At 34.9% G+C, this 26,607-nt stretch overlaps 1 protein-coding gene across 1 annotated transcript in view; it reads right to left on the bottom strand.

The window, feature by feature from the left end:
* The window catches only part of FBN2 (fibrillin 2), a 262,360-nt gene that overhangs the window by 157,254 nt on the left and 78,499 nt on the right, over window positions 1-26,607 (bottom strand). Inside the window, exon 7 of the mRNA XM_081054526.1 lies at window positions 9,496-9,621. Within this exon, the coding sequence (XP_080910652.1) occupies window positions 9,496-9,621 (126 nt within the window). The remainder of the gene's footprint in view (window positions 1-9,495; window positions 9,622-26,607) is intronic.

Below are 26,607 nucleotides of genomic sequence, written 5' to 3'. Positions count from 1 at the left end.
TGTTCAGAGCTTATGGGCTACAGGGGGAAGGGGGAGCTTACCCCATGGAGCACAATTCACCCCAATGGGCTCTGGTGCCTGTTGAGACCACCCTTTGGGTGTGCTGATTTTGTGGCTAATTAGGTGGTGCTCTGCTGCAGTTTCATGCTGACCTCCAGGTATGTTGGTTCTGTGACCTCTTGGGACGGGCTCTGGTGCAGACGCAGGTCAGCCACTGCCTGTGAATGGCCAGGTGGGAGCTAAAAAACAATCCGTGGTTGGTTGCTGCCTATACTGGACCTAGAGGCATGTGGGAGAGGCCACACTGCGAATAGAGGATGGCTGCCACCAGTACCAGACCTGGGGAACTTCTGCAAAACGCCCAGGACAATCCGATCCCTGCTGCTGCCTTACGGCTTCCATAAAGCTCAGCCACTGATAGAGCCTTGTGTGGAACATGAGTTGGGTGAGGCGGGGTCTTATGGAATTACCAGGGTGGGATGAGTGGTGTTCACCAGTTTAATGTGGATTCTGGTTTGGTCCTAGGTCTGAGGTCGGAGCTACTCAACAAAAGTCTCAGAGCATACCGAGGCCAGCCACCACATACCTGGGGCCCACGGACTCCAGAAAGTTGTCTAAGAAAGAGTTCAATAGGCAGCCTGGGCCAGCTGCTTGCAAGAAAGTATCTCTGGCATTGGGCAAGTTTGGTAGGTTGGGGTCCCAGGGAGACACCAGGGTGCAGCTCACCAGGCTAATTCAGGTTCAGATTTGGCTGTATGCAGAAGGGCTCTACACAAGAAAGATGGCAGCTGCTTGCTGGTTGCACTGGAGGAAGATTTTATACAGGGAAAATGGCAACTGTCCCACCAGTCCTCGCCTTAAAGCCACACAACTCGGTTTCTCCTTGTATGTCTCTGACACTTCTAGAGTCACTGTTCCTTTGCCAGAGCCCAGGGTGAGTGCCTATGAGTGAGTGAGTCTGTGCACGAACCCTTTAAGCAGACATCTGGGATTCCCACAGACTTTCATCCCATCCAGATAGTCAGAATCCCACTGTTTTACATAGCCAGATGTTATTGGGGTTCCTCTTCCTGGCACCAGCACTCTGGATTGGGGAGCCCAGTGTAGGGTTGGGGTACCTTGCCTCCTCCAGGGGGGACACCTCTACAACTGAAATATCCCTCCTGATTTTCTTCCTTTTTTTAATTAAAGTTTAGTGGGGTGACAATTGTTAGTAAAGTTACATAGATTTCAGGTGTACAATTCTGTATTACATCATTTATATATTACATTGTGTTGTTCATCACCCAGAGTCAGTTCTGTTTCCATCACCATATCTTTTATCCCTTTTACCCTCATCTGCCACTCCCCCCCATCTCCCTTACCCTCTGGTAACCACTAAACTATTGTCTTGTATGTATGAGTTTTTGTTTCTTCATTTGTTTGTCTTGTTCTTTTGTTGTTTTCAGTTTTATATACCACATGTCAGTTAAATCATACGGTTCTTGACTTTTCCTGTCTGACTTATTTCTCTCAGCATAATAACCTCAAAATTCATCCATGTTGTTGCAAATGGTACTATTTCATTTCTTCTTATGGCAGAATAGTATTCCATTGTGCATATATACCACATCTTCTTCATCCAATCATCTACTGAAGGACACTTTGGTTGTCTGTCTTGGCCACTGTAAATAACGCTGCAATGAACATCAGAACACATATATGTTTATGGATAAATGTTTTCAGATTTTTTTGGTAGATACCCAGGAGAGGAATTGCTGGGTCATATGGTAATTCTATTCTTAACTTTTTGAGGAACCTCCACACTGCCTTCCATGGCAGCTGCACAAACCTGCACTCCCACCAACAGTGTAGGGGTTTCTTTTGTCTCCATACCCTCTCCAACACTTTTTATTATTTGTCTTGATGATGATAGCCCCATTCTAACTGGTTTGAGGTGATATCTCATTGTGGTTTTTATTTGCATTTCTCTGATGATTAGTGATGTTGAACATTTTTTCGTATGTCTATTGGCCATTTGTATGTCCTCTTCGGAGAAATGTCTGTTCGCGTCCTGTGCCCATTTTTTAATTGGATTTTTTTTGTTGTTGTTGTTGAGTTGTATGAGTTCCTTATATATTTTGGATAGTAGCCCCTTCTTGGACGCCTTGTTTGCAAAAATCTTCCCCTATTCAGTTGGTTGCCTCTTTATTTTTTTTCTTTTGCTGTGCAGAAGCTTTTTAGTTTGATACAGTCCCATTCACGTATTTTAGCTTTTACTTCCCTTGCCTTTGAAGTCAAATTCATAAAATGCTCTTTGAACCCAAGGTCCATAAGTTTAGTACCTATGTTTTCTTCTTTGCAATTTATTGTTTCAGGTCTTATGGTTAGGTGTTTGATTCACTTTGAGTTAATTTTGGTGTACACAGTGACAGATAAGAGTCCGGTTTCATTCTTTTGCACGTGGCTTTGCAATTCTCCCAGCAACATGTATTGAAGAGGCTATCATTCCTCCATTGTATGTTTTTGGCTTCTTTGTTGGAAATTATCTGTCCATATTTATGTGGGTTTATTTCTGAGTTCTCAATTCTATTCCATTGGTCTGTGTGTCCCTCCTGAGTTTTCAGCCACCAAATGCAGGTGTGGGGCTGGCCTGTTCCATGGCTCCGCCCCTCCTACCAGTCTCCATATGGCTTCTTATTTATATCTTTAGTTATAAAATTTATGTTCAGCTAGACTTCAGATGGTTCTCTAGGTTGCTTGTTCTATAATTTAGCTGTAATTTTAATGTGGTCACTGAAGGAGGCAAGCACAGTGTTTATCTACTCTGCCATCTTCATCCTTGTCTGGATATTTTCATACTAATTTGGAGAGTTTCGTTATGTATTAGAAACATTTGTCTTAGTGTTACATGTAGCAAATGTTTTCCAATTTTATCATTTGTGTTTTATTCTTATTTGTAGTGGTTTCTTCCCCTCTATTGCCATCCAATTTATTTTTCTTAATGTAACTGAAATTATCAACCTATACTTCCAGAGCTTTCAGGTGAAGTAATAAAGAAATACTTTCTCAGCTCTATTTCTCTATGCATCCCCATGATTATTTTTAACAACATATTTATTTTGTTGATATTTATATCCTTGATTTATTTAAGATTAATCTTGGTATAAGATATGCTGTATGAATACCAAGTTTTTTTTCAAATGATATCCAGTCATCTTAACATCTTTCCCTGCATACTCTATCTTTTTCCCTATTGATTTAAATGTTATATATTTGGGTTATTTTACTATAATTTCTACTGTGTTCCATTTGCTGTCTGTTTACATACTAGTACCATCATAATTTAACTATTTTATTCTTTTAACATGTTTTAGTATCTAGAAAAGCTAGTCCATTATTCTTGTTTTTTAATTTTTTTTGTCTTTTCATAGGAATGATAGACTATATTATTTTCCTATTCTACAACTATCACTTTCAATCTCTGCTATTGACTCCCTTCTATGAATAAAGATAGAATTAGTAATCCCTACTCTTGTTCTCCTAAACCTACAATTTCAATTCTAAAGTCATAATGGTTTATTTTAGCACAGAGGTACAAAGTGAAATTTTATTTTAATGAAGAGAAAGTACAGCAAAATCTGTTGACTCAATACATCAACCATGAGAGGCAGTTGAACGTATGTTAAAGAGAAAGATTAAATTTTTCAAGAATTAGACTTCATGGGCTAACTTCTCCTAAGGCTTCATGGAAACCAGCCATAAGCGAGTTCTTAAATTGGTCAATCCAGGTAGAGTACTGAGGTGATGGGTCTGGGCTGGAGCCAGTGAAGTGACATGTCATACATCCATAATCGCAAGACTTGGACCCCAGAACCCTGAAGACACAAAGGAAAGGCTCCTCTACTCAAGAAAGCTGAGGTGAAGAAACAGGACTGGAAGTCAAGGTTTCATATTTTTTCAGCTTTTATCTTATCAGAGGCTGGAGACAATGCCTTTTCTAATCAAGCAAACTCCACAGTCAGTGCCAAGATCACTATAATGGGCCTAATTCTGGTCTTGCTGGATCACAGGACACTGCTGCAATAAGCAAAGAGTGAACCATGCTCCTGTTGCTGCTGCTGTCACCATGAGTTTCCCCCTGCAAATTTAGTCTGTGGGCTGGGGTGTGTGCTGCCACATTATGTAGCCTTCTTTGCTCAGCAGCTCTGGGTAAGGGTGAAAGCTCTGGAATCTAGCAAGTTGGAATCCTGGCTCTGTTGTTTCCTACCAATATAACTTCAAGAAAGTTGCTTGTGCTCTCTGTGCCTCAATTTCTTCATGTGTAAAGTAGGTTAATGATAGTAACCATCCTCATAGCACTGTGTGATGATTAAATAAGAAAATCCATGTAAAGTAGTTTATCTATCATCTAGAATATATTAAGTGGTCCATACATATTACTTTCATTAATATGTCATTTTGGTGCATATAATCTGCTGGCAGAATCAGACAAGAAACATAATTGAATACAATGTAAAAAGTGCTGTGATGGAGGAATAACTTATTTGTTATGGGAGCAGAAAGTAGGTTTGGGTTTAGCAGTCTGAGCCTTCTTTTTTAAGGAGGAGGAAATTTATATTTTAACTACAATATTATAAATTTCTTTTTCAAAGAATTTAAAAGATAATAGTTTTGTGGTTTTTATTTAAATTGATGACCTAAAAAGTTTCCTCTCCAATATTTATAGTCCCTGTAACTGAATCTCAATTTTTAATATGTAGTTTTCCTTTTGGGATATTCAATGAATTTATTACTTATTTTAAAGTTAATACACTATTGGTAATATGAGTAAAAGCAAGAACTTTCTAGTTTAGTACAGAGGTTTATTTTCCATGGTTTATCAAAGCAGAGTTGGAAGCAGCTATAGATACTGTGCCAACAAGTTTCCTGAGTTTCATGTGTATAAGTAAATATATTTGTTGTCACAAATCTCAAACTAAACTCTGTGGTAATGGAACAAAGCTGAAGACTCTTCAGAATAAACTGCAAACAACCATTCAACCTATAAAGAGCTATTGAAGGGAACCTTTCCAATACAGTGATGCTATTTTCCTGCCTTCCATTTAAGCCAGGAAAGAATAACTAGCTCAAGGAATGTTAAAGAAGGTATAGTCTGGAAGGGGGGATCACGCAAGGACATCTGGCACCTACTTGTGCTTTATCCAAGTGGACTGAAAGTCAAAATAACATCTTTTATCATAAAAAAAAAAGAAAAATTCTGGAAAGTCTTCTGATACATCATTTCATATTATATTAATGTGTTCTGCTTCCCTTCTTCATTTAAATTAAACAAATATTTAGATGAATGAATCTTTGAATAGAGCAAGTAACTGAAACAACCTTCTCTTTGGATGTGAAAAAATAGTTTACTCCACCAAAGAATCATTTTGCCCACTGTATGACAGAATTAGGAAATTTGTAGCCAAACTGGCCCAGGAGAAATAAGACATGACTTTAGTAGGCACAGAGGTTTTCTTGAATCTGGGATCCTGAGTAAAGGAGGGAAATAACTGATTCTCCTTCATGAAGGGAGGGAGGGAGGGAGGGGGAGTTGGAGAGGGAGAGAGGGAGAGAGAGATATATATTCCTTTCTGCTTTGGGCTCAGATTTATAGCTTGGACAGTAGTCTATATCTACACATGAGAAAAAAAAATCCCATAGTAGAATCCACCCAATCAATGATATGTATATGCTTCAAACATTAAATCATATACTTCAAACATTAAATTATGATATGAATGCTGTCCCTACCATTTTTTTCATTTTAGTATAAACTTTATATGTTCAAACTTAGATTTTCAGCAGAACAAGTCTTTTAGTATAGTATTTTAGTTAAAAGCACATTCCAATGTACAAGCAGTTCTTTCTTTTAAATAGAGAGCAAAGGTGCCCAACCTTCGAAGCATTACCTACAGATGAACAAAGAGGGACAACAAAGAGGGACAATGACACAAAGATCTAAAAATGCCAAACTGCATTTAATCTTTATGTTCTTGGTCACTAAATGGCAGCCAGAGCAAAATAAAGTTATTAAGAAAATGAAAAAAGGTCAGATGAAGGAAAAATTCTCTGGCTTCCTTCCAAATACAATTTTAACTTTGGCCTTAAATTTAACCTTCTTTTTGGACATTCAACCCAAATCAATGAAATTAACTTACTATACACCCTACTCCCAATTAATCAACACATATTTATTTGGAGCCCACAAAATATCATAAACAATTCCAGGCTCTGGGATACAGCAATAAATAAGACAGAGTTTTTGTCCTCAAGGATTTTACTCAAGCGAGATGGTGAACAAACACAAAAATATCAGTAACACAATTTTTAAAAGTTAATAAGCTAACTTTGCAGTTCCTTATTAATACTACAACCACTTCCTCAGTTACTCAGATCCAAAACACTGGAGTGACCTTTCTTATTTCTGAATAGAACTGTAAATTGAAGACAGAAAAAAAATCTCTAGAGAATTTCATTACCGTCTGAATGGATATGATACTTGCGATAATAGAAATAAGAAAACCATCGCTTAAAAATCTTCCAATACTACATTTTATATTCACATTGTAATCTACATAAAAGCTAAAATATCTTCCCTTTGACAGTTGGTCAAAAGTTAATGCTATGGTTGTATTTTTACTGGAGGCAAACACTAAATTTATGTCAGCGTTTTTACCCTGACACTATATAAACTGCACATAAACTGATTATAATAAAAAACCTATCACTGAGTAATGCAATAGTTTACAGTCCCTACAGATATATTACGCTACCAATTACATTAAATAATTTTATATAAGGAAACGCCACTTTATCTTTTACATAAAAGAACAATATTCCCCAAAGAAAATCGATACTAGTTATTTTTTTAAGACATATCCAAATAAATATGACTTATACACAAAGTAAAGGCTTCATAAAACCTTTCGTTTTGAAATTCTAATCACCACTTCTCCCCAATCTGCTATTCCCCAGCAATCCCAAATATTAATTCCCATAATTTTTTTCTGGGCAATAGTTAAATGGATTTGGCTGCCTGGGCAGGAAGTAAGGAAAGAGATGACTGGATTCAGTGCTCTGGGTGGTGACTACATTACATCAATAGCCCCCTTTCCTGAAGAACACAGACAAGTGAAAACACAGAGTTGCACTGTCTTTCTCCAAACTCTGTCTTGGCTCTATATGTTGTTTTGATGAAATGTGATGTAGAAAAGGCTCATTCTATTTTCGACTAAGAAGAAATACATTGTTAGATGATTAATGGAAACGTCACAACATTTGAATCAGTCGGTGGCCAGCCTTCTCACCTCTAATCAAACACTGTCTTTGTTCCAAAGGTCACCGCCCTCGAATCTAGTTTGGATCTTATTCCAGAAGTGAAAAGTGAAGGGGGGTGGCAAAAGGGTGAGTGATAGAATCAACCCCCCAAAAAAGAAATCAGGAGAGAAAACAGAAAAAGGAGCCAAGATATAGTAACAGCACAACCCACACTGTCTGTGGATCTCTCACTCCCTCCCTCATCCAATTCCTAGGCTAACTCAGATCATTTTTCCACCTCCCAAGTGTTTTTCTTAACCTTTCCACTACAGGCCAGTTTTGATGCTCAATATCGTACTTAAGTGGCATAAACTATGTGGACATTCTTTTTTTTTTTCCATATTGTTAAGCTTCCTAATTTTTTTTTTCTTTTTTTTTTTTTTTTGAGAGCCCACTGGCCCATGTGGGAATCGAACCGGCAGCCTTCGGAGTTAGGAGCATGGAGCTCTAACCACCTGAGCCACCAGGCCGGCCCTTTTTTTCCATATTGTATTCATTTATTTTATTATTTTTTTTCAAATTTTAAAGTTAAAATATTCTGTTTTTTTTTTAATTAAAGTTTATTGGGGTGAACACACAATGGGATATATGGATGACGTATTACAGAATTGTACACCCAAAATGTGGACATTCTTGCTAACAGTTACAGAGAGAATTTATCTGGTCTTTAAAATAATTAACCACATTTTATTACCTTCTCTTTCAGGGAGCATGAAATTAAGTTGTAATAATGTAAAATGTATAAAACTATAAAGACTGTTTTGGAGCTGACTGCTAATAAATTGAGGCAAATAGGAAATACAGGGTGATACATACATATCCCATGCATTCATGGGATTATGATTTCTGGTGTTAAAACAATAGCATATGCACCCATACTCCACCTGCTGTCTGATAGAATAGTTTGTATTCCTGTTTGTCTTCCATGATTAAACTCTAGATTTTACCTTTCCTATTGTTTTCTTCTACAGAGAGGAACACAATTTTTTATAACCAACCAACAAAAAATAACCCAAAATACTGTCTACTGAAAAGAAAAGGAACAAAAGACTTAGTTATATACACCAGAAGGTCATGTTAGTTACTGAAGATAAGTAGGTCTAAATGAACTTGTGATAATTTTTTTTACAGGAAGCAATTGTAATACATGTGTGGTACTTTTAGCCTACTGAACTCAGAAAACGCTCCCAGTTAAGATCATAGTAGGTATGTGGAAAAAATTCAGATTTACTGAATTTCCCATATATATCTATCCACCTCAGTTAAGCTAGACTGGCAAGAACAAATATCTAGGATAATTTTTTTTTAAACTTTGAGTAGATGAGAATGCTTATATCACAAAATGAATGAGAACAGATATACCCAATTGTTTTTAGAAAACAACTTTGTTGAAGTAAACTGATTTGGGTAATATAATATCAGAAAAGATAAACTTTATACATCAATATTACTAAAACATCACTATTCTAAATATCTATGTTCATTAAAGGTAGACACATTTAAAAGCTTCTTGAATTGTATGATGAAGCTTTTGATCACAGATAAATATAACAAGATAATTTATTTTATTTGAGGAATGCTGGTGGAATTTACATTTTAGTATAATAATCCATAGAGTCACATTCCAGATAATTAAAAAAAATATTTTTGAGTAAGCTATTATTTCACAAAATATCTGTTGTGGTAATTTTCAAATCCTCCCTGAGTCAATTATGTTTGTTTTTCAGGTCGGTGGCTAGTCAAGCAATATTCAATACAAACATTAAAACATTTACTTTATAATATACAACAGTGCCAACTTCTAATGAATCTTTTTACACATAACACCATATTTCATTTAGACTTTTCTTTACCCAATTTTAATCTTTCATATAATTTTGTCAGTGAAATGAAGAACTATGAAGGAAAACAATATAAATGGTTGGATTACTCCCTTTCTTATTACGAAATCAAAACTGAGATAATAAACCAGATGCAAATTGCTCTCTGGCTTTTCCCAAATCAAACCCATTAAATGTACAAACCAAGACAAAACTACTCTAAGGTTATGACTCCATTTACATATCAAAATAATTATAATTGTTATTAAATTCCTCAAAATTCAAAATGGAGTTACAGTCATCAGTTAGACATGTCCCTCAAAGTAGAGACACTCACCTTCACATTTCTGAGTAGTTTCACTCTGCTTGTGACCAGCAGGGCATTTGCATTCAAAAGAGCCCACGGTATTGATGCAATTTCCTCCCTGACATATCCCAGGAATAGCCTGGCATTCATCAACATCTGCAAAAAGAAAGCATTTTGAACATAAATACCACTGATTTTGAGGAAACATACATTTGCATTTCTTTAATGTATAGAAAAAAATCATTTCTTGTTAAGAATGGTGTGGGATCAGTCAGGACTCCTTTGTGTGTGTAAATTTTAATTTATGTAAATATTATGTATATGTTATGGATCTCATTTTGTTTCTTGAATTTTTGTTTTGAAATTTTACTTTGAAAATCCATCCACGTTGCTATGTGGACAACAAATCTCTTCCTTTGATTTGCTGCAGAACACTTCTGAGTGTCTTCACTGTCCTGGTGATGGGTACTCAGTATACCTCCAACTTCTCACCGCCTCAATGAATGATACAATGAATGTCTCCACTATGTCTCTTTATGGAGTTGAGTGACGATGGACTTTTGAGAACTGAAAGAGACTCTATCCTCTTGCTGTAGACCAGAATAGCATTGCTACATCATAGGATATATATACACCCAATATGAGTAAACATGCCGAGTGGTCAGAATGCCTGCAGCAGTCTTTATACCACCAGCAATCTACACAGCTACAAGTAGTCCCCACACCTCTACTGTTCATGAGGATTCTCATTATTGTTAGTTTCAGGTGTACAAAACAACATACTGATTACACATTTATATACCTCAAAAAGTAATAACCCCAGTAAGTCTCGTACCCATCTGACACTGTACATAGTTATTACAATATTATTGACTATATTCCCCATGCTGCACTACACAGCCCCATAACTGCTTTTTAAATTCTAGTTCACATTCAATATTATTTTATGTTAGTTTCAGGTGTACAGTGCAGTTAGAACTTTATACAATTTATGAAGTCATCCCCTGATAAGTCTAGTACCCATCTGACAGTATATAGATTTATAATATCATTGACTATATTCCCCAACTGTATTTTACATCCCCATGACTCTTGTTAACTCCCAATTTGTACTTCTTAATTCCTTCCCTTTTCTCATCCAGCCCCTAATCCCTTTCCCATCTAGTAACCATCAGTTTGTTTTCTATATCTATGGGTCTGTTTCTGTATTGTTTATTTTGTACTTTAGATTTCACATATAAGTGATATCATATGGTATTTGTCTTTCTCAGTCCCACTTATTTCACTTAGCATAATACCTTCTAGGTCCATCCACATTGTCACAAATGCTAAGATTTCATTCTGTTTTATGACCGAATAATACTCCATTGTATATGTATATGTATGACTATTTCTTTATCCACTCATCTACTGATGGGCATTCTGGTTGTTTCCATATCATAGCTACTGTAAATAGCACTGTAGTGAACACAGGGGTACGTAAATCTTTTCAAATTAGAGTTTTGGATTTCCTTGGATAAATACCCAGGAGTGGAATGGCTGGGTCATAAGATAGTTCTACTTTTAATTTTCTGAGGAACCTCCATACTGCTTTCCACAGTGGCTGCACCAATTTGCAATCCCATCAACAGTGCACAGGGTTCCCTTTTCTCCACATTTTTGCCAACTCTTTGTTTTGTAATTTATTGATAATGGCCATTCTGACAGGTGTGAGGTGATATCTCATTGTAGTTTTTATTTGCATTTCTCTGATGATTAGTGACATTGGATATCTTTTTATGTGTCTTTTGGTCATCTGTATGTTTTCTTTGGAGAAATGCTTACCCAGGTCCTTTACCCATTTGTTAATCAGATTGCTTGTTTTTTTGGTTTTGTGTTATACGAGTTTTTTATAAATTTTGAATATTAACCCGTTATCAGACGTATCATTAGTAAATATCTTCTCCCAATCAGTGGGATGTCTTTTCATTTTGTTGATGGTTTCCTTTGCTATGCAAAAACTTTTTAGTTTGACATAGTTTCATTTGTTTTTTTGGTTTTTTTTTTCGCCTTGCCTGAGGACATCTATCAGTAAAAACATTACTAAGGGTAATTAATGTCTGAGAATTTACTGCTTATGTTCTCTTTTAGGAGTTTTATGGTTTGAGGGGTTAACATTTAACTCTTTAATCCATTTTGAGGTTTTTCTTGTATATGGAATATGAAGGCGGTCCAGCTTCATTTTTTTGCACGTATCTGTCCATTTGCCCCGGCACCATTTATTGAATAGACTGTCCATATATAGCCCAGTGTATATTCTTGCTTTCCTTGTCACAGATTAAGCAATCATAGAGGCATGGATTTATTTCTGGGCTCTCTATGCTGTTCCATTGATCTGTGTGTTTGCTTTTATGCCAATATCATGCTGTTTTGATTACTATGGCCTTGTAGTACAATTTGATATCAGGAAGTGTGACACCTCTAGCTTTGTTCTTCTTTCTCAAGATTGCTGTAGCTATTCAGTCTTTTATGGTTCTATATAAATTTTAGGATTATTTGTTCTAGTTCTCTGAAAAATGCCATTGGTATTTTGATAAGAATTCCATTGAATCTAAAGATTGCTTTGGGTAGTACGGACATTTTAACTATTTTAATTCTTCTATCCACAAGCATGGTATTTGTTTCCATTTATTTGTATTATCTTTAGTTTCTCTCTTCAATGTCTTACAATTTTCTGAGTATAGGTCTTTCACTTCCCTGGTTAAATTTTTCCTAGGTATGTGTGTGTGTGTGTGTGTGTGTGTGTGTGTGTGTGTGTGTGTGTGTTTGATAAAATTGCAAATGAAATTGTCTTAATTTCTCTGTGAAAATTCATTACTGATGTATAAAAATGCAATCGATTTCTGAATATTAATTTTGTCTCCTACTACTTTACTAAATTCATCTATCTGTTCTAATAGGTTTTTGGTGGAATCTTTGGGGTTCTTGCTATATAGTATCATGTCATATGCAAATAATGACAGTTTTACTTATTTTCCAATTTGGATGCCTTTTATTTTTTTCTTGTCTGATCGCTGTGGCTAGGACTTCCAGAACTATCTTGAATAAAAGTGGAGAAAGTGTCTTGTTCCTGATCTTAAAGGGATGCTTTTAGTTTTTTCCCATTGACTATGATGTTAGCTGTGAGTTTGTCATATATGGCCTTTATTATGTTGAGATATGTTCCTTCTATTCCCACTTTGCTGAGAGGTTTTATCATAAATGGATGCTGGATTTTGTCAAACACTTTTTTCTGCATCTAATGGTATGATCACATATTTTCTATTTTTCATTTTGTTTATGTGGTGTATCACATTGATTGATTTGTGGATAATGAACCAAACGTGCATACCAGGAATAAATTCCACTTGATTGTGGTGTAATATTTTAATGTATTGCTGAATTCAGTTTGCTAATATTTTGTTGATGATTTTTACATTTATGTTCTTCAGGAATATTGGCCTATAATTTTGTTTTTTTGTAATGCCTTTGTCTGGTTTTGGAATCAGGGTAATGGTGGCCTCACAGAACAAGCTTGAGAGCCTCCCCTTCTCTTGAATTTTTTTGGAATAGTTTGAGAAGAATAGGTGTTAATTCTTTTTTAAATGTTTAGTAAAATATACCTATGATCAATCTTGTCCATAACTTCATTTGTTGTGAGCTTGCTGATTACTGATTACTGATTTGATTTTAGTAGTAATAGGTCAGTTCAGATTTTCTGTTTCTTTTTGATTCATCCTTGGAAGACTGTATGCTTCTAGGAATTTATCCATTTTTTTCTAGATTGTCAGATTTGTTGGTATGTAATTGATCACAATATTTTCCTAAAATTTTTTGTATTTCTGTGGTGTCAGGTGTGACTTCTCTCTCATTTCTGATTTTATTTATGTGGGTCCTCTCTCTTTTTTTCTTGATAAGTCTTGTTAAAGGTTTATGAATTTTGTTTATCATTTCGAAAAACGAGATCTTGGTTTCAATGATCTTTTGTATTGTTTTTTTTTATTGTTTTTTTTTTTTTTACTCTACTTTGTTTACTTCCACTCAGATTTTTATTATTTCCTTCCTTCTACTAACACTGGGCTTTGTTTGCTGTTATTTTTCTAGTTCGCTTGGATGTAAAGTTACATCGTCTATTTGAGGATTTTCTTGTCTCTTGAGGTAAGCTTGCATTGCTATGAATTTCCCTCTTAGGACTGCTTTTACTGTGTCCCATAGATTTTGGGTTGTTGTGTTTTCAATTTCATTTGTCTCAAGGTATCTTTTGATTTCTTCCTTGATCCCATTGTTAACCCATTCATTGTTTAGTAGCATGTTATTTAGCTTCAACGTGTTTGTGTTTTTTTCAGTTTTTATCTTGCAGTTGATTTCTAGTTTCCTACCTTTGTGGTCAGAGGAGATGCCTGAAATAATTTCAATCTTCTTAAATTTATTGAGACTTGTTTTGTAGCCTAACATGTGGTCTATCTTGGAAAATATTCCATGTGCCCTTGAAAAGAATGTAAATTCTGCTGCTTTGAGGTGAAATGCTCTAAAAATATCAATAAAATACATCAGGTCTAGTGTGTCATTAAAGGCTGCTTTTTTTTTTCTTTATTGATTTTCTTGTTGATTTTCTGTCTGGTACATCTGTCCATTGGTGTCAGTTGAGTATAAGAGTCCCCTCTTATGATTCTGTTACTGTTGATCTCTGCCTTTATGCCTGTCTACATTTTTTTTATATATTTAAGTGCTCCTATGTTGGGTGCATAGTGTTTACTTGGGTTATATCTCTTGTTTGACTGATCCCTTTATCATTATATCCCTCTTTGTCTCTTATTATACCCTTCATTTTAAAGTCATTTTTGTCTGATTATAAGTATTGCTACCCCAGATTTTTTTGTTGTTGCTTCCATTTGCATAAAATATCTTTTTCCATTCCTTTACTTTTAGTCTATGTGTGTCTTTCGATATGAGATGGGTATTTTAGGCAACACACATAGGGTGCCAAAAACATGTATACACATTTTAAAAAAAGAAAAAAACTATTAAAATTGCAGTACAATGACGCTAGCATTCATTTGATTAATGCCAACTTTTGATCAAACATCATACTACACATTGCTACCGTAAGTCAACTTTGAAAAGTAATGCAGAGATAACATCTCTTAAAATATGTACATTTTTTTGGCACATAAGTGTGGGTCTTATTTTCTTATCCAAACTACCCTATGTCTTTTCATTGGAGCAGTTAATCCACTTACATTTAAAGTGATTGTTGATAGGTACACAGTTATTGACATTTTATTCTTCATCTTTATTTTTTTACCCCCTTCTTCTTCTAAAAGAAGTCCCTTTAACATTTCTTGTAGTACTGGTTTGGTGATAATGAATTCCTTTTGCTTTTTCTTGTCTGGGCAGCTCTTTATGTCTCCTTCAATTTTAAATGATAGCCTGCTGAGTAGATTATTCTTGGTTGTAGGTCCTTGCTTTTCATCAGTTTCAATATTTCATGCCACTATCTTCTAGCCTGTAAAGTTATTGTTAAGAAATCAGCTGACAGTCTTATGGGAGCTCCCTAGTACATAACTAGTTGTCCTTCTCTTGCTGCTTTTAAGATTTTCTCTTTGTCTTAAACCTTTGCGATTTTAATTACAATGCGTTTTGGTGTGGGCCTGTTTGGGTTCATCTTGTTTGAAACTCTCTGCACTTCCTGGGCTTGTATGTCTATTTCTTTTGCAGGTTAGAGAAGTTTTCAGTAATTATTTCTTTAAATAGGGTCTCGATCCCTTGCTCCCTCTCTTCTTCTTCTGCTACTCCTATCATGTGAATATTGTTACACTTGTTGTTGTTCCAGGGGTCCCTTAGACAATTGTCATGTTTTTCTTTTTACTTTTTGTTGTTCCAATTAGGTGCTTTCTGCTATCTGGTCTTCTAAATCACTGCTTCATCTAATCTGCTGTTGATTCCTTCTAGTGTATTCTTCATTTCAGTTATTGTGTTCTTTATTTCTGGCTAGTTCTTTTTTGTGGTTTCTATGTCCTTCTTTATGCTTACTATGTTTTTGTTGAAGTTTTTACTACCGTGTTTCCCCGAAAATCAGACCTCACTGGACAGTCAGCTCTAATGCGTCTTTTGGAGCAAAAATTAATATAAGATCCAAACTTATTTTACTATAAGACCGGGAATAATGTAACGTAACAAACGCAACACAACGCAACGCAATGCAACATAACATAATACTGGGTCTTATATTAATTTTTGCTCCAAAAGACGCCTTAGAGCTGATTGTCTGGCTAGGTCTTATTTTTCAGGAAACATGGTAAGTTTCTTAAGCATTCTTATAACCAGTATTTTCAACTGTGTTTCTGGTAGGTTGGTTGCCTCCATTTCATTTAGTTCTTTTTCTGCAGTTTTCTTCTCTTCTTTTATTTGAGACATGTTTCTTTGTTTCCTCATTTTGCCTGCCTCTCTGTGTTTGCTCCTATATATTAGGGAGACCTCCTATGTTTCTCACTCTTTGCCGAGTGGCCTTATATAGTAGGTGTCCTGTGTGGTCCAGGGGTGCAGTCTCCTTGATCACCTGTGCGTGTATTTCACTAGTGTCCCTTCTGTGTATTGTCTGCATTCCCCTGTTATATTTGAGCCCTAATTGCTTTTGGTGTGTCAGTGGGTGGGATTGACTGCCAGGCTGACTGGCTACTCCCATAGTGTATGAGCTTCTGTGTGGGGGCTGACTCTTCAGAGGGGGATTTGCCCTAGTGGGCTTTTGTGCCTGCTGGGACCACCCTTTGGGTGTGTTGTTTCTGGTGCCTCTTGGGAGGGGAATCCCATGCAGGCCAATTTCAGTCTTGGCTGTTATGGCCTCAGGCGACCTGGTAGTAGCTACAAAGCTATATGCAAGTGTTTTCTGCCTGTGTTGGACCTGGAGAAATGTGGGGGTGGCCTTGCTGCAAACCGAGGTCAGCTGCCACTAGTATCGGGCCTGGGGCAGCTTAGCAAAATGCTGAGGGGCACCCTAGTGCTGCTGCTACTTGTATGCTGCCCATGAGTCTCAGCTGCTGAAAGATCCTCCTTAGGTGTGTAGATTGGGCACTTTCACCCAGTGTTGACAGTGCCCCCAGCGATATCGCCTAAGTTGGGTGGGATGGGGTCCCAGGGAGTCACAGGGTGTGGTTAATGGTTTTCACAAAGCTAATAATATACATTCAGTCCTTGCACCAGTGCTGAGCCTGTGGCCACTGTGCAAAATGCCCCAAGAAAACCATGGCCAGCCACTGCTCGCCTCAGGTCCGCAGAGCTCTAAATGCTGCCAAGAAAGGCTGCAGCCTGAGCTGTGGCTGATCACCTGCCACCAAAAATTTCACAGGCTGCTGTGGCTGTCCACTGATGTATAAGCCTTCAGCAGCTTGTGGGTGGAACCAGCTGCCCAGGAACTGAGGGTGTCCATGTGAACACATAACTATCCTATATCCTAATTTTCTTTGGCCTAATAATTGTAAAGAGCTATTAATGATTCATTTTAGTTTTCATATCTCTAAATATTAGTTACTATGCTTGTTAGCTTGCTGTATGTTTATATCCCTTAAATATTGTTATATTGAAGTTGTTGTATGCTTTTTGAAATTTAAAACCTTTTCTGCTTTAGACATGGCAATTATTTTCCTAATCCTTCAAGCTGTCTATTAATTTCATCCATTTAGGAACAGAAATCCTTATTGATGAAATTAATTCAAGAAACTGTAATAAAGATTTTCAAACAAATGAAAGCCAAGAGTCTACAAAAAACATTAAAGGAAGTTCTTCAGGAAAAATCAAAATGAGATGGAAATTATGGTTTACACACACACACAAAACAAAACAAAAAAATAAAAAGCACTGGAAAAAGTAAATATGTTGATAAATATAAAAGACATCTTTCTTATTTTAAAATAAACTCAAAGATAATTGGTTGTTGAAAATAACAGCAAAAATAACAATAATGTATTTTGGAGGCTATAAAATACATAGAAGTAAAAAGTACAACCACAATAGCATGGAGGATTGAAAGAGAAAATAGAATACTATTGTAAAATAATGACATTTGAAGTGGAGTGGCATAATATTATTTGAAAATAGACTGTAGCAAGTTAAATAGGTAAAGACAGACAAAATGTAAACAAAGAAGTAAAGCTAATAATCCAGTTGTGAAGATAAAATGGAATACTAAAATATACTCAATCTAATAGAAGCAGGCAAAGAGCAAAAGAGGAATAATGAATAGGTAGGACAAACAGACAAGAGATAGTAAAATATAGATTTCAACCCAATAATATTGTTAATTACATAAAATGTGAATGGTATAAACAATCCAATTAAAAATGCTGAGATCATAAAGTTTGATTTAAAAAAGCAAGACATAATGTTATATTCTCTACAAGAAACCCACTTTGACAAAGATAGCTAAAAAGTAACACTATGTACTCATTAATCAAAAGAAAGCTGAAGTGGCTATATTAATATTACACAAAGTATTCATCAGAGCAAGAAATATTACCATGGATAAAGATGGATATTTCATAATGACAAAGGGCTCAATTTGTTAAGAGGACATAATAATGTGAAATGTGTGTACACATGGATTATAAACTGTTAAATACCCTGAACAAAAAGACAGAACTAAAAAGAGAAATTGATGAAACCAGTTATAGTTAGGCATTTTCACATTCCTCTCTTAGTAATTAATAGAATAAGTGGACTAGTAAAACAAGTATACTGAAAAACAGAAAGGATAAATAAGATTTGAATTACACATATACTTTCAACCAACTTGTCCTAATTTACATTTATAGAACACTCTACCAAAGTATAGCAGAAAACACATTATTTTTAAGAGCACATGGAATATTTACCAAGACAGACTACATTCTGAGGCCATGTAAAAAGACTCATTTAATACAAAAGGATTAAAATCATCCAAACTATTTTCTCTAAACACAATAAACTAGAAAATAATAGAAAACATCTGGGATAGCCTCAAATATTTGAATTTAAACAACATACTTTGAAATGATCTGAGTCAAAGAAATCACACAGAAAATTAGAACACTAGAATTATATGAAAATGAAAGCACAAGCTTATCAAAATGTGTGGGATGCAGCTAAAGTGGTATGTGGAGCTAAATGTGTAGCATTAAAATCCTTATTTTCCAAAAACAGAAAGGTCTAAAATTGGCAATCTAAGTTTTCATATTAAGACACTTAAAAAGGAGCAAATTAAACCTAAAGTAAACAGAAGCAATAAAATCATAATGATAAAATAGAACAGCTGTCAAACACTAAGATAATGAATAACTACAAAGCCTGGCTCTCTAAAAATATAAGTAAAACTGATAGGTATCTGTCAAGACGGATCAAGAAAAAGGAGAGAGAGGAGAAATGAATGATTAAAATCAGGAATAAGAGTGGGTGCATCACTACAAATTCTATAGAGATTAAAAGGATCTCCACAGGGATTGAAAGACAGAAATACTAAGGTTCACTCAGGAACAAACATAATATGAACAGGTCTATATCTCTTAAAGTAATTTAATTCATACTAAAATCTTTCCTCAAAGAAAACTTCAGGCCCAGGTAGCTTTACTGTTGAACTCTTTCAAACTTTTAAGAAGAAACAATAGCTATTGTACACAAATTCTCACAGAGAAAATAGGATACACTGCCTTACCTGTTTTACTGAGCTATCATCACCCTGACACCAAGGCTAGACAAACACATTATGAGAAAGAAAACAATAAAATAATATCTTTTTGGAATAGGCACATGAAAATTCTTAGCCAGTCAACTCTAGCAATATGAAAAAGTTAATACATAACAACCGAGTGGGGTTATCCCAGGAATTTAAGGTGGTTTCAATATTCAAACATCAATCAATGTAATTCATTATACTTGTATTGACAGATTAAGGAAGAGCAAACATATCATTTTCTCATAGATGTAAAAAAAAAAAGAAAAGCAAGTGACAGAATTCAGCATTCATTCATGATTTTAAAAATCAGTAAACCAGGAATAAAAGGAAACCCCCTCAACTTGATAAAGAGCATGTACAAAATACTACAGCTAACATACAATAGGGGGCTGGGAAAAAATCCTTTGATTTAGAGTTTCTGAATCTATCATTTTATGTCGATGTAAATTTGTCTTAATTTCTCTGTGTAAAAGATAATTATAATTCAGTGTATTGTTATGATAAACACTATATATAAAAATAAATGTAATATATAAGCACATGTAAATTTACATTACTCAAGGTGACAGGCTCACAGCAGATTTATTAACATTGTATCTTTAATTACAAAATATATGCTCATTGCAATAAATGTTAATGATATATAAAATAGAAAATAAAAGAGATAACCAGTGAAATAAGTTAGCAGGCTGTTCTTTCACTTAGTACACATTCAGAGTCGTGATCTGTTTAACACAAATAAGATCAAATGTTGTGTGTTGTTCTGCATCTTGCTTTTATTCATTAAAAATATTTTACCTGAAACTAATAAATAAATAAATTTATGAAAAAAAAAAAAATTTTACGGATACATCTCTATGCCAGTATACATTGACTTACCCTATTATTCCTTGCTAAGCCCACAAGTTTGGTGTACATTAGTAAGTTAGGGAATTCAAGCATACAAAAGAGGTTAACATATTTCTTCCTTGCTTTAGCTCTCTATCTATAAAACTGATTACAACAGTCCAAAGTATTTTTCTACTGAAATTACAGTAAATTTCATTGTCTTATAAAGGATATCTGATCCAAACAAAAAGCAACTAGAATGAAATATATGAGAAGAAGTTTATGTACTGAACAGTTTAATTCAGAACATTCAAACTGTATTATTTTTTAAATGTACTACATTCCCACCCTCATTACAATGTGACATAAAACATCCCTAGAAACCTCTTTTCTGGCAGATAAATCAGAGAAAGGATATCATGGCATAAGCTGAAAAATGAAGCCAAACCTATAAATCCCTTAATACAATTCATAAAATCTTTTGACTACATATTTAGTAGATTCAGTAATTTTTCAAAGGAAAAGGCAAACCAATTTTACAGGGTTTATTTTGTAATTGCCTAAAAAGTATTTTCCTAGAAGGAAAAATAAAACCTTTATTTTTGAAGTATCCTAGACTACAAAGATATACAGAAGTTTTTTCGATAGATCAACTTAATCGTTAAAATAAAAAAGGACATTTTAAAGAAATCTTATAGAAATAATCAACTTACACACGTAGAAGCACACACAACTGTTCTCTATAAAACTAAAAGAGGCAAGTCTCAGACCTTCAAATTATTCGAGTTCCTACATCTTCAAAGTGCTAGCATAAGCAACTACTAATGTCTGATTAGTTTTCCACTGCCCAGATTACTACACAGATGTGTTTCTATTTATCCCTTCAATTCAGGCACAAAGTTATTATTTCTTAAAATGTTGAATGACTTCAAATCACATGTAAGGATTTTATAGAACAAAATGAAATCTTTTGAAATTTGATCTTCTACAAGTACTGAAGTAGTCTATGTCTATTAAGGTTATAATAATGTAACAAAGCAACAGTAATTCTAGTTCATGAACTCATTTATTCTCCAACTTCTCCAAATAAACTTGCCATAAAAGATCAAACTGATTTTATTACATAAATTAGTATTAGATGGTATATTATTTTTAGTTCAAATTAAAATATGGAAAAATTTGTGCAGCGGTACAGGCATATAAAAATGGTTCATTTAATTTATATCTGTGGGAACCATGGATCAATTCCTATTACTATATTTAACAGTGCATGTTTTTGAACTTTGCCCATCACCAAATTACGTCCACTTTTAAAATGTAAGTTTCTACAGCTATACTCCATATTCATACATAGTACTTCTATTTCTATAAAAATGAATGTCGCCATATTGGTTCCATTTTTAAAATATAAGTTCTTATTTCTATATTCCATAGATATTCATACATGGTACTTCTATTTCTATAGAAAGGAATGTAAGTATAGCAATTGAAGTATAGCAATTGAAGAATGTAAGTCAGCATGTAAGTATAGCAATTGAAGAATAAGTCTGTCTCTATCTGGAATCTGAGAAATACAGGGTATCCTGGCAACCATTCAAGGTGGTTTGATTCAGCCAGAAAACCTATTCATGTATTCACAAAATTAAAATGTTGTATAAATGATCATCCCAACAAGCAAATATTGGTAATTCACTACCTATAGGACTCTGAACTTGTAATAAAAAGAACAGATCATGGTTTTCTCTCAATGTTCCTTATCTCAACAAACGTCTTCCTCATTTATCCCACTGTCCAAGTCAGAAACCTAGATTAACTAGAACTCTTGTCTCATGCCCTTCTATCAGTAGCAACAAGTGCTTACTTCCCAAATATACCTGAGATCTTCCCTCTGCCTCTATTCTGGTCCCAACTTCTCTCATATCACCTGTGCTCTTTCAGGAACCTTCTAAATTGTTTATTTCCTCCACTTTGGCCCCCCTAGAATTGATACTCTACAGAGTAACTAAAGTAATTGTATTTAGATATAAATCAAATCAAGTACAGGTTATTACCTCAGAAGTTTGTAGACACTGCCACACTGTTTTTTGGGTTTATGAGTTGCTCTACAGAAGTGTGAGACGAGTAGGGATATTTCCTTTTAAAAATTACTTATTGTCTTATGCCCACAGGATTCTCTTTATTTTCTCTTTTTATTGAAGTTTTGTGCCTTCCAATCTGCAGATTGAAACCTTTACCTGTTGTAGAAAATTTTTCTATTTTATCTTTAAGTATTTTTTCAGTCCCTTTCATCAGCTTTCTCTGGTCTGACTTCATTATGTTTCAGCTTCTTTATAATCATTGTTTACTGTTCTCCGACAGTTTAATTTGTGATTTACTCACTTCTAACCATTGTCACCGATTTTCAGTTTTATGTATGTTTCTCTGTATACTCATATATTTATATATGCATCGATTGCCTTCCATTCAGTAAAGATTTAAATCCTTCCTCAATTTCTTTCGTCAGTATTACCAATCTATCTTTATCTGATTGTCTTTACTGAATTTTTTTTTTCTTTTTAAAGATTTTACTGGGGAAGGGGAACAGGACTTTATTGGGGAACAGTGTGTATTTCCAGGACTTTTTTCCAAGTCAAGTTGTTGTCCTTTCAGTCTTAGTTGTGGAGGGCACAGCTCAGCTCCAGGTCCAGTTGCCATTGCTAGTTGCAGGGGCGCAGTCCACCATCCCTTGCGGAAGTCAAACCGGCAACCTTATAGTTGAGAGGTCGTGCTCCAATCAACTGAGCCATCCGGGAGCTCAGCGGCAGCTCAGCTCAAGGTGCCGTGTTCAATCTTAGTTGCAGGGGGCAGAGCCCACCATCCCTTGCGGGACTCGAGGATTCGAACTGGCAACCTTGTGGTTGAGAGCCCACTGGCCCATGTGGGAATCGAACAGGCAGCCTTCAGCATTAGGAGCACAGAGATCCAACCACCTGAGTCACTGGGGCGGCCCTTTACTGAACTCTTATAATTCTCTTTTGAGCACTTTTTAAAAGAAGGACCATACTGTTTTTCATTTCCTTGAGATAAGAGAGAAGAATATGAACTTGGTGTTTATTTGGCAATTCTTCTTTGAAGCATATTCATCTGCCTTTTCCTTATGTTTTTTTTTTTCCTTCTCTTTTTTCAGTTTTTTATATGTAGGCCTTTTCTCTTTATTATTCATGTTTAAATGGTGCCATTTCCTCCTAAAGCAAGAAAGGGGATGGCCAAGAGGAAATGAATTGGTTTGCAAACTTCTAAAGGGAATACTGCTTGAAATACCTTCTTACCTAATTCCTCTCCCTGTCCCCCTAACCCTCCGGATATTAATTTTCAGCTTTCAGGTGGTGATGTGGTTCCCATCTTATGCCCTTTCAGATACTGACTCTCCCAGTTGCTCACCAGTGGTCCTAACATCCTCTTTTTCTTTTCCTCTCCTTTACCTCAGAGTGTCTCTGGGCTGGAGCCAGGTAGTCGATACTAGAACTGTTTTGCCTCCAAATTTTCTCCTTCCATTCTCCTTTCTTTACTCTGAGGGTCTGCAACAGATTTATGTCTTCCAGGGACGTTCTCCTCTTCTCCAACAGAACATCCACAGCCTCCAAATAGCCTTTCAGGATGCTGATACTCATAATAAATAAATACTTAGAACATTGGGAAGAGTGACTTCCCAATGTGTTCATCACTTCTTTTAATGAGGGTTGTGGACTTTTGTTTTATAACGACTTGTTCTCTGTTATTCATTTTCTTGTCAGTTTTCATCGAGGTAGAAGAAGGGGGAGACTCTGCTATTTTAAATATGAGTTTTTATAATCAAGTATGTTTTAGATCGTATTGGAATGGCTTGTATTCACACAATATGAATTGAAGTTAAACTTTGTAATGATCTGGTTAACTTGGTCTATGTACATAGCCAAGATAAATTTGTTTTTAATAATTTTTACTATTCAAAAGAACCCAATCAACTTTTTACTTAGTGCTATACGGAAAGCCTGGAAGTAACTTTCTACTGTGGACATCTTCCTCTCGGTCTACAACTGAGGAACTAGCTATGCCAGCTGGTTTCAGCCAAGATTAAACTTCTCTACATTTTTTCATGTGCAGGCAGAGTAAAGGAATTACATATTTCTGTATACTAATACCACTTGAAAAGAACACGCACCAGCTTTTGTTTTTCAGTGAGAGATTTAGGGCCTGTACTTCTATTACTTTATTCAGGTCCTTCTCTTGTGTCCTAGCTAGGGCCTGACTCATGATATAGGTGTGAATGCCACACCTCTCATGTTGCCTGGAACGGAGCTGAGGCCCATCATCAGTCTATTACGATTGTCGACAATAAAGTAAAAGAGAATTTAATGAGCAAATTTCTTCTGTCATATTTTCGTTTGAAAGCCTAATTCCTAAATATCAAATAACATAATTGTGCAGATTTCATTTTAATATATTTTTAAAAATTTAATTTTACACTGCTCATTTGAAAATCTAAAAGAACCCAAGTCATGTACTAATCTTAAAATATCTTCCTAATTAAAATAACAAAGTAATTAGAATAACTGTAAAGAATAACAAAGAAGAAACTATTTGTAAGACAATGATACAACATATGCACGTAGAAGTTTATGACAAATTTAAATTTGTAAATATTCTTGGGAAAGGGTCTAATGCCAAGTTTTATAATCTTAATTCACTCATTTTACAATAGCCTAAACTTTAAGGCCTATGTTAGTTAACTTTGGTCCTTTACTGTAAATAAAATGGAAGAAAGTATAAGATTAAATGTGGATTAGACGTAGGCACAAGGGCTAGAAGCCAAATGGCTCTCAAAATGGAAGGAGTCAAGAATCGTTATGATTGACTGCACAGCACCCAAAGACTATCCAGTTTTCTGACACTGCTTACATAAGGCCAGAAAGTCATATGGCAACAGTTATATTGACTGCTTTCCTTGCAGCTTAATTTTTAAAAGTATCATCTTAATTTTTCTGTCAGTCCTCATTTTTCAGTTATTTTGTTTATTACAAGATCTTGTTTCGTTCCCTCTGAAGCCATAGATAAATTAATTCATTAATTGCATCAGCCACAGGATAACTTTATGTTCAGAACTTCAGAAATGTCCTCCCTTTGTTAATATGAACCAGGTTTTAGAACCAATATTAAGCTATCTACAGTTATCATCTACACAGCTGAAATTTATTTTTAACTCTATAAAATGTTCAATTATCCTATAAAATTGATACTAGTATAAAGAAAAATATGACATGTACATATCGAGTTTTATTATGTTGTTTTTTCATGTCCTATATCTTCCAAGTTAATTTGGCAGCAGTATTTGGGAAACAGTCTAGGAATTTAAGGGGAAAAATGAAATCACACTAAGATGTAGTCTTAAAATAGTCTGAACTGAGAATCAGTATTTAATTGAGAACTTTCTGACTATGCCATGATTTTGAAATAAAGCAGAACTGTTTAAACTTGCTTTTCCAGACATTTTAACCATGTGGCAAGTTTCATTTTGCTTCTGTTGCTCTATTAATCCATTAGGTTTTTAGGCAAACAGAGCCCAAAACTTATCTTTGTTACATAAACAAAATCAAATAAATAAGACTGTAGACATTACTAAATCCTGTCGAATATTCAGAAAGTTTGAGATCAGATCACACATTTTTAATAATTGTGTTCAGAAAATCTAGGGCTGTCTGACAAAATACCAAGGTAAAAAAGCATAAGTACAAATAAACAAGACGAGGAAAGTCAGTAATTTGCTATGTTCTGGTTGAAGTTAAGGGCTTTTCTCAACCTGAACTATTTCTATAAGAGTGGTTTTTGGAAGTATTTTCATTTTAATCCCATTCATTAATTCAAAAGATACTTAGTGAACACCTACTACGTATTAGGCACTGTTCTAGATGCCTAAGAGATATTAATGAATAAAACAGATTTTTGCCCTAATGGAGCTTAAATTCTAGCTGGAGAGAGTAAAAACAATAAAAGACAATAAATAAGCCAAGTATATTAGAAGGTGAAAAATGCTGTGTAATAAACAAAAAGTGTTACTCTAGTAAATCTAGTTAGCATTGATCTAATAAATCTATGTAGTATTTTATCTTTAATAGTAATCTATGCAAATTACATGGTAACCTATATACTAATCTAGGAAATCTATGTACTATAGTAAATATTATACAATATGTAGTATAGCATATCTTCTAAAGAAAAAATTGTTATTTTATCAGAAACTACATATAATCAGACCAGTAGTCATATCAAAGATACAGAATTTTACTATCCATAGTAAAAAACAGATTAAAAACATCATACTTAGGTCTGGCCTATAGTAACCAAAGAGACAAAACATTTGCAAAAACAATCTAAGTCCACAGCTGACATGGCTTTTATCTGCAATTGAATGTAAATTTGCTAATCTGTTGAGTTATACGATCATCCCTTGGAAATCCCTATAGCTCTGATTTGAAAAGAGATTAGATATAGACGGTTTTTTAATATAGTCTTTTACAAAACTAACAAAAATCTTTGTAGGTCTCTGTCAGGGATAGATTTACTAAATTATGCAGAGC

This window comes from Rhinolophus hipposideros, assembly GCF_964194185.1.
Source record: "Rhinolophus hipposideros genome assembly, chromosome: 7".
Classification (NCBI taxonomy): domain Eukaryota; kingdom Metazoa; phylum Chordata; class Mammalia; order Chiroptera; family Rhinolophidae; genus Rhinolophus; species Rhinolophus hipposideros.
This window is presented reverse-complemented; position numbering and strand designations above follow the sequence as displayed.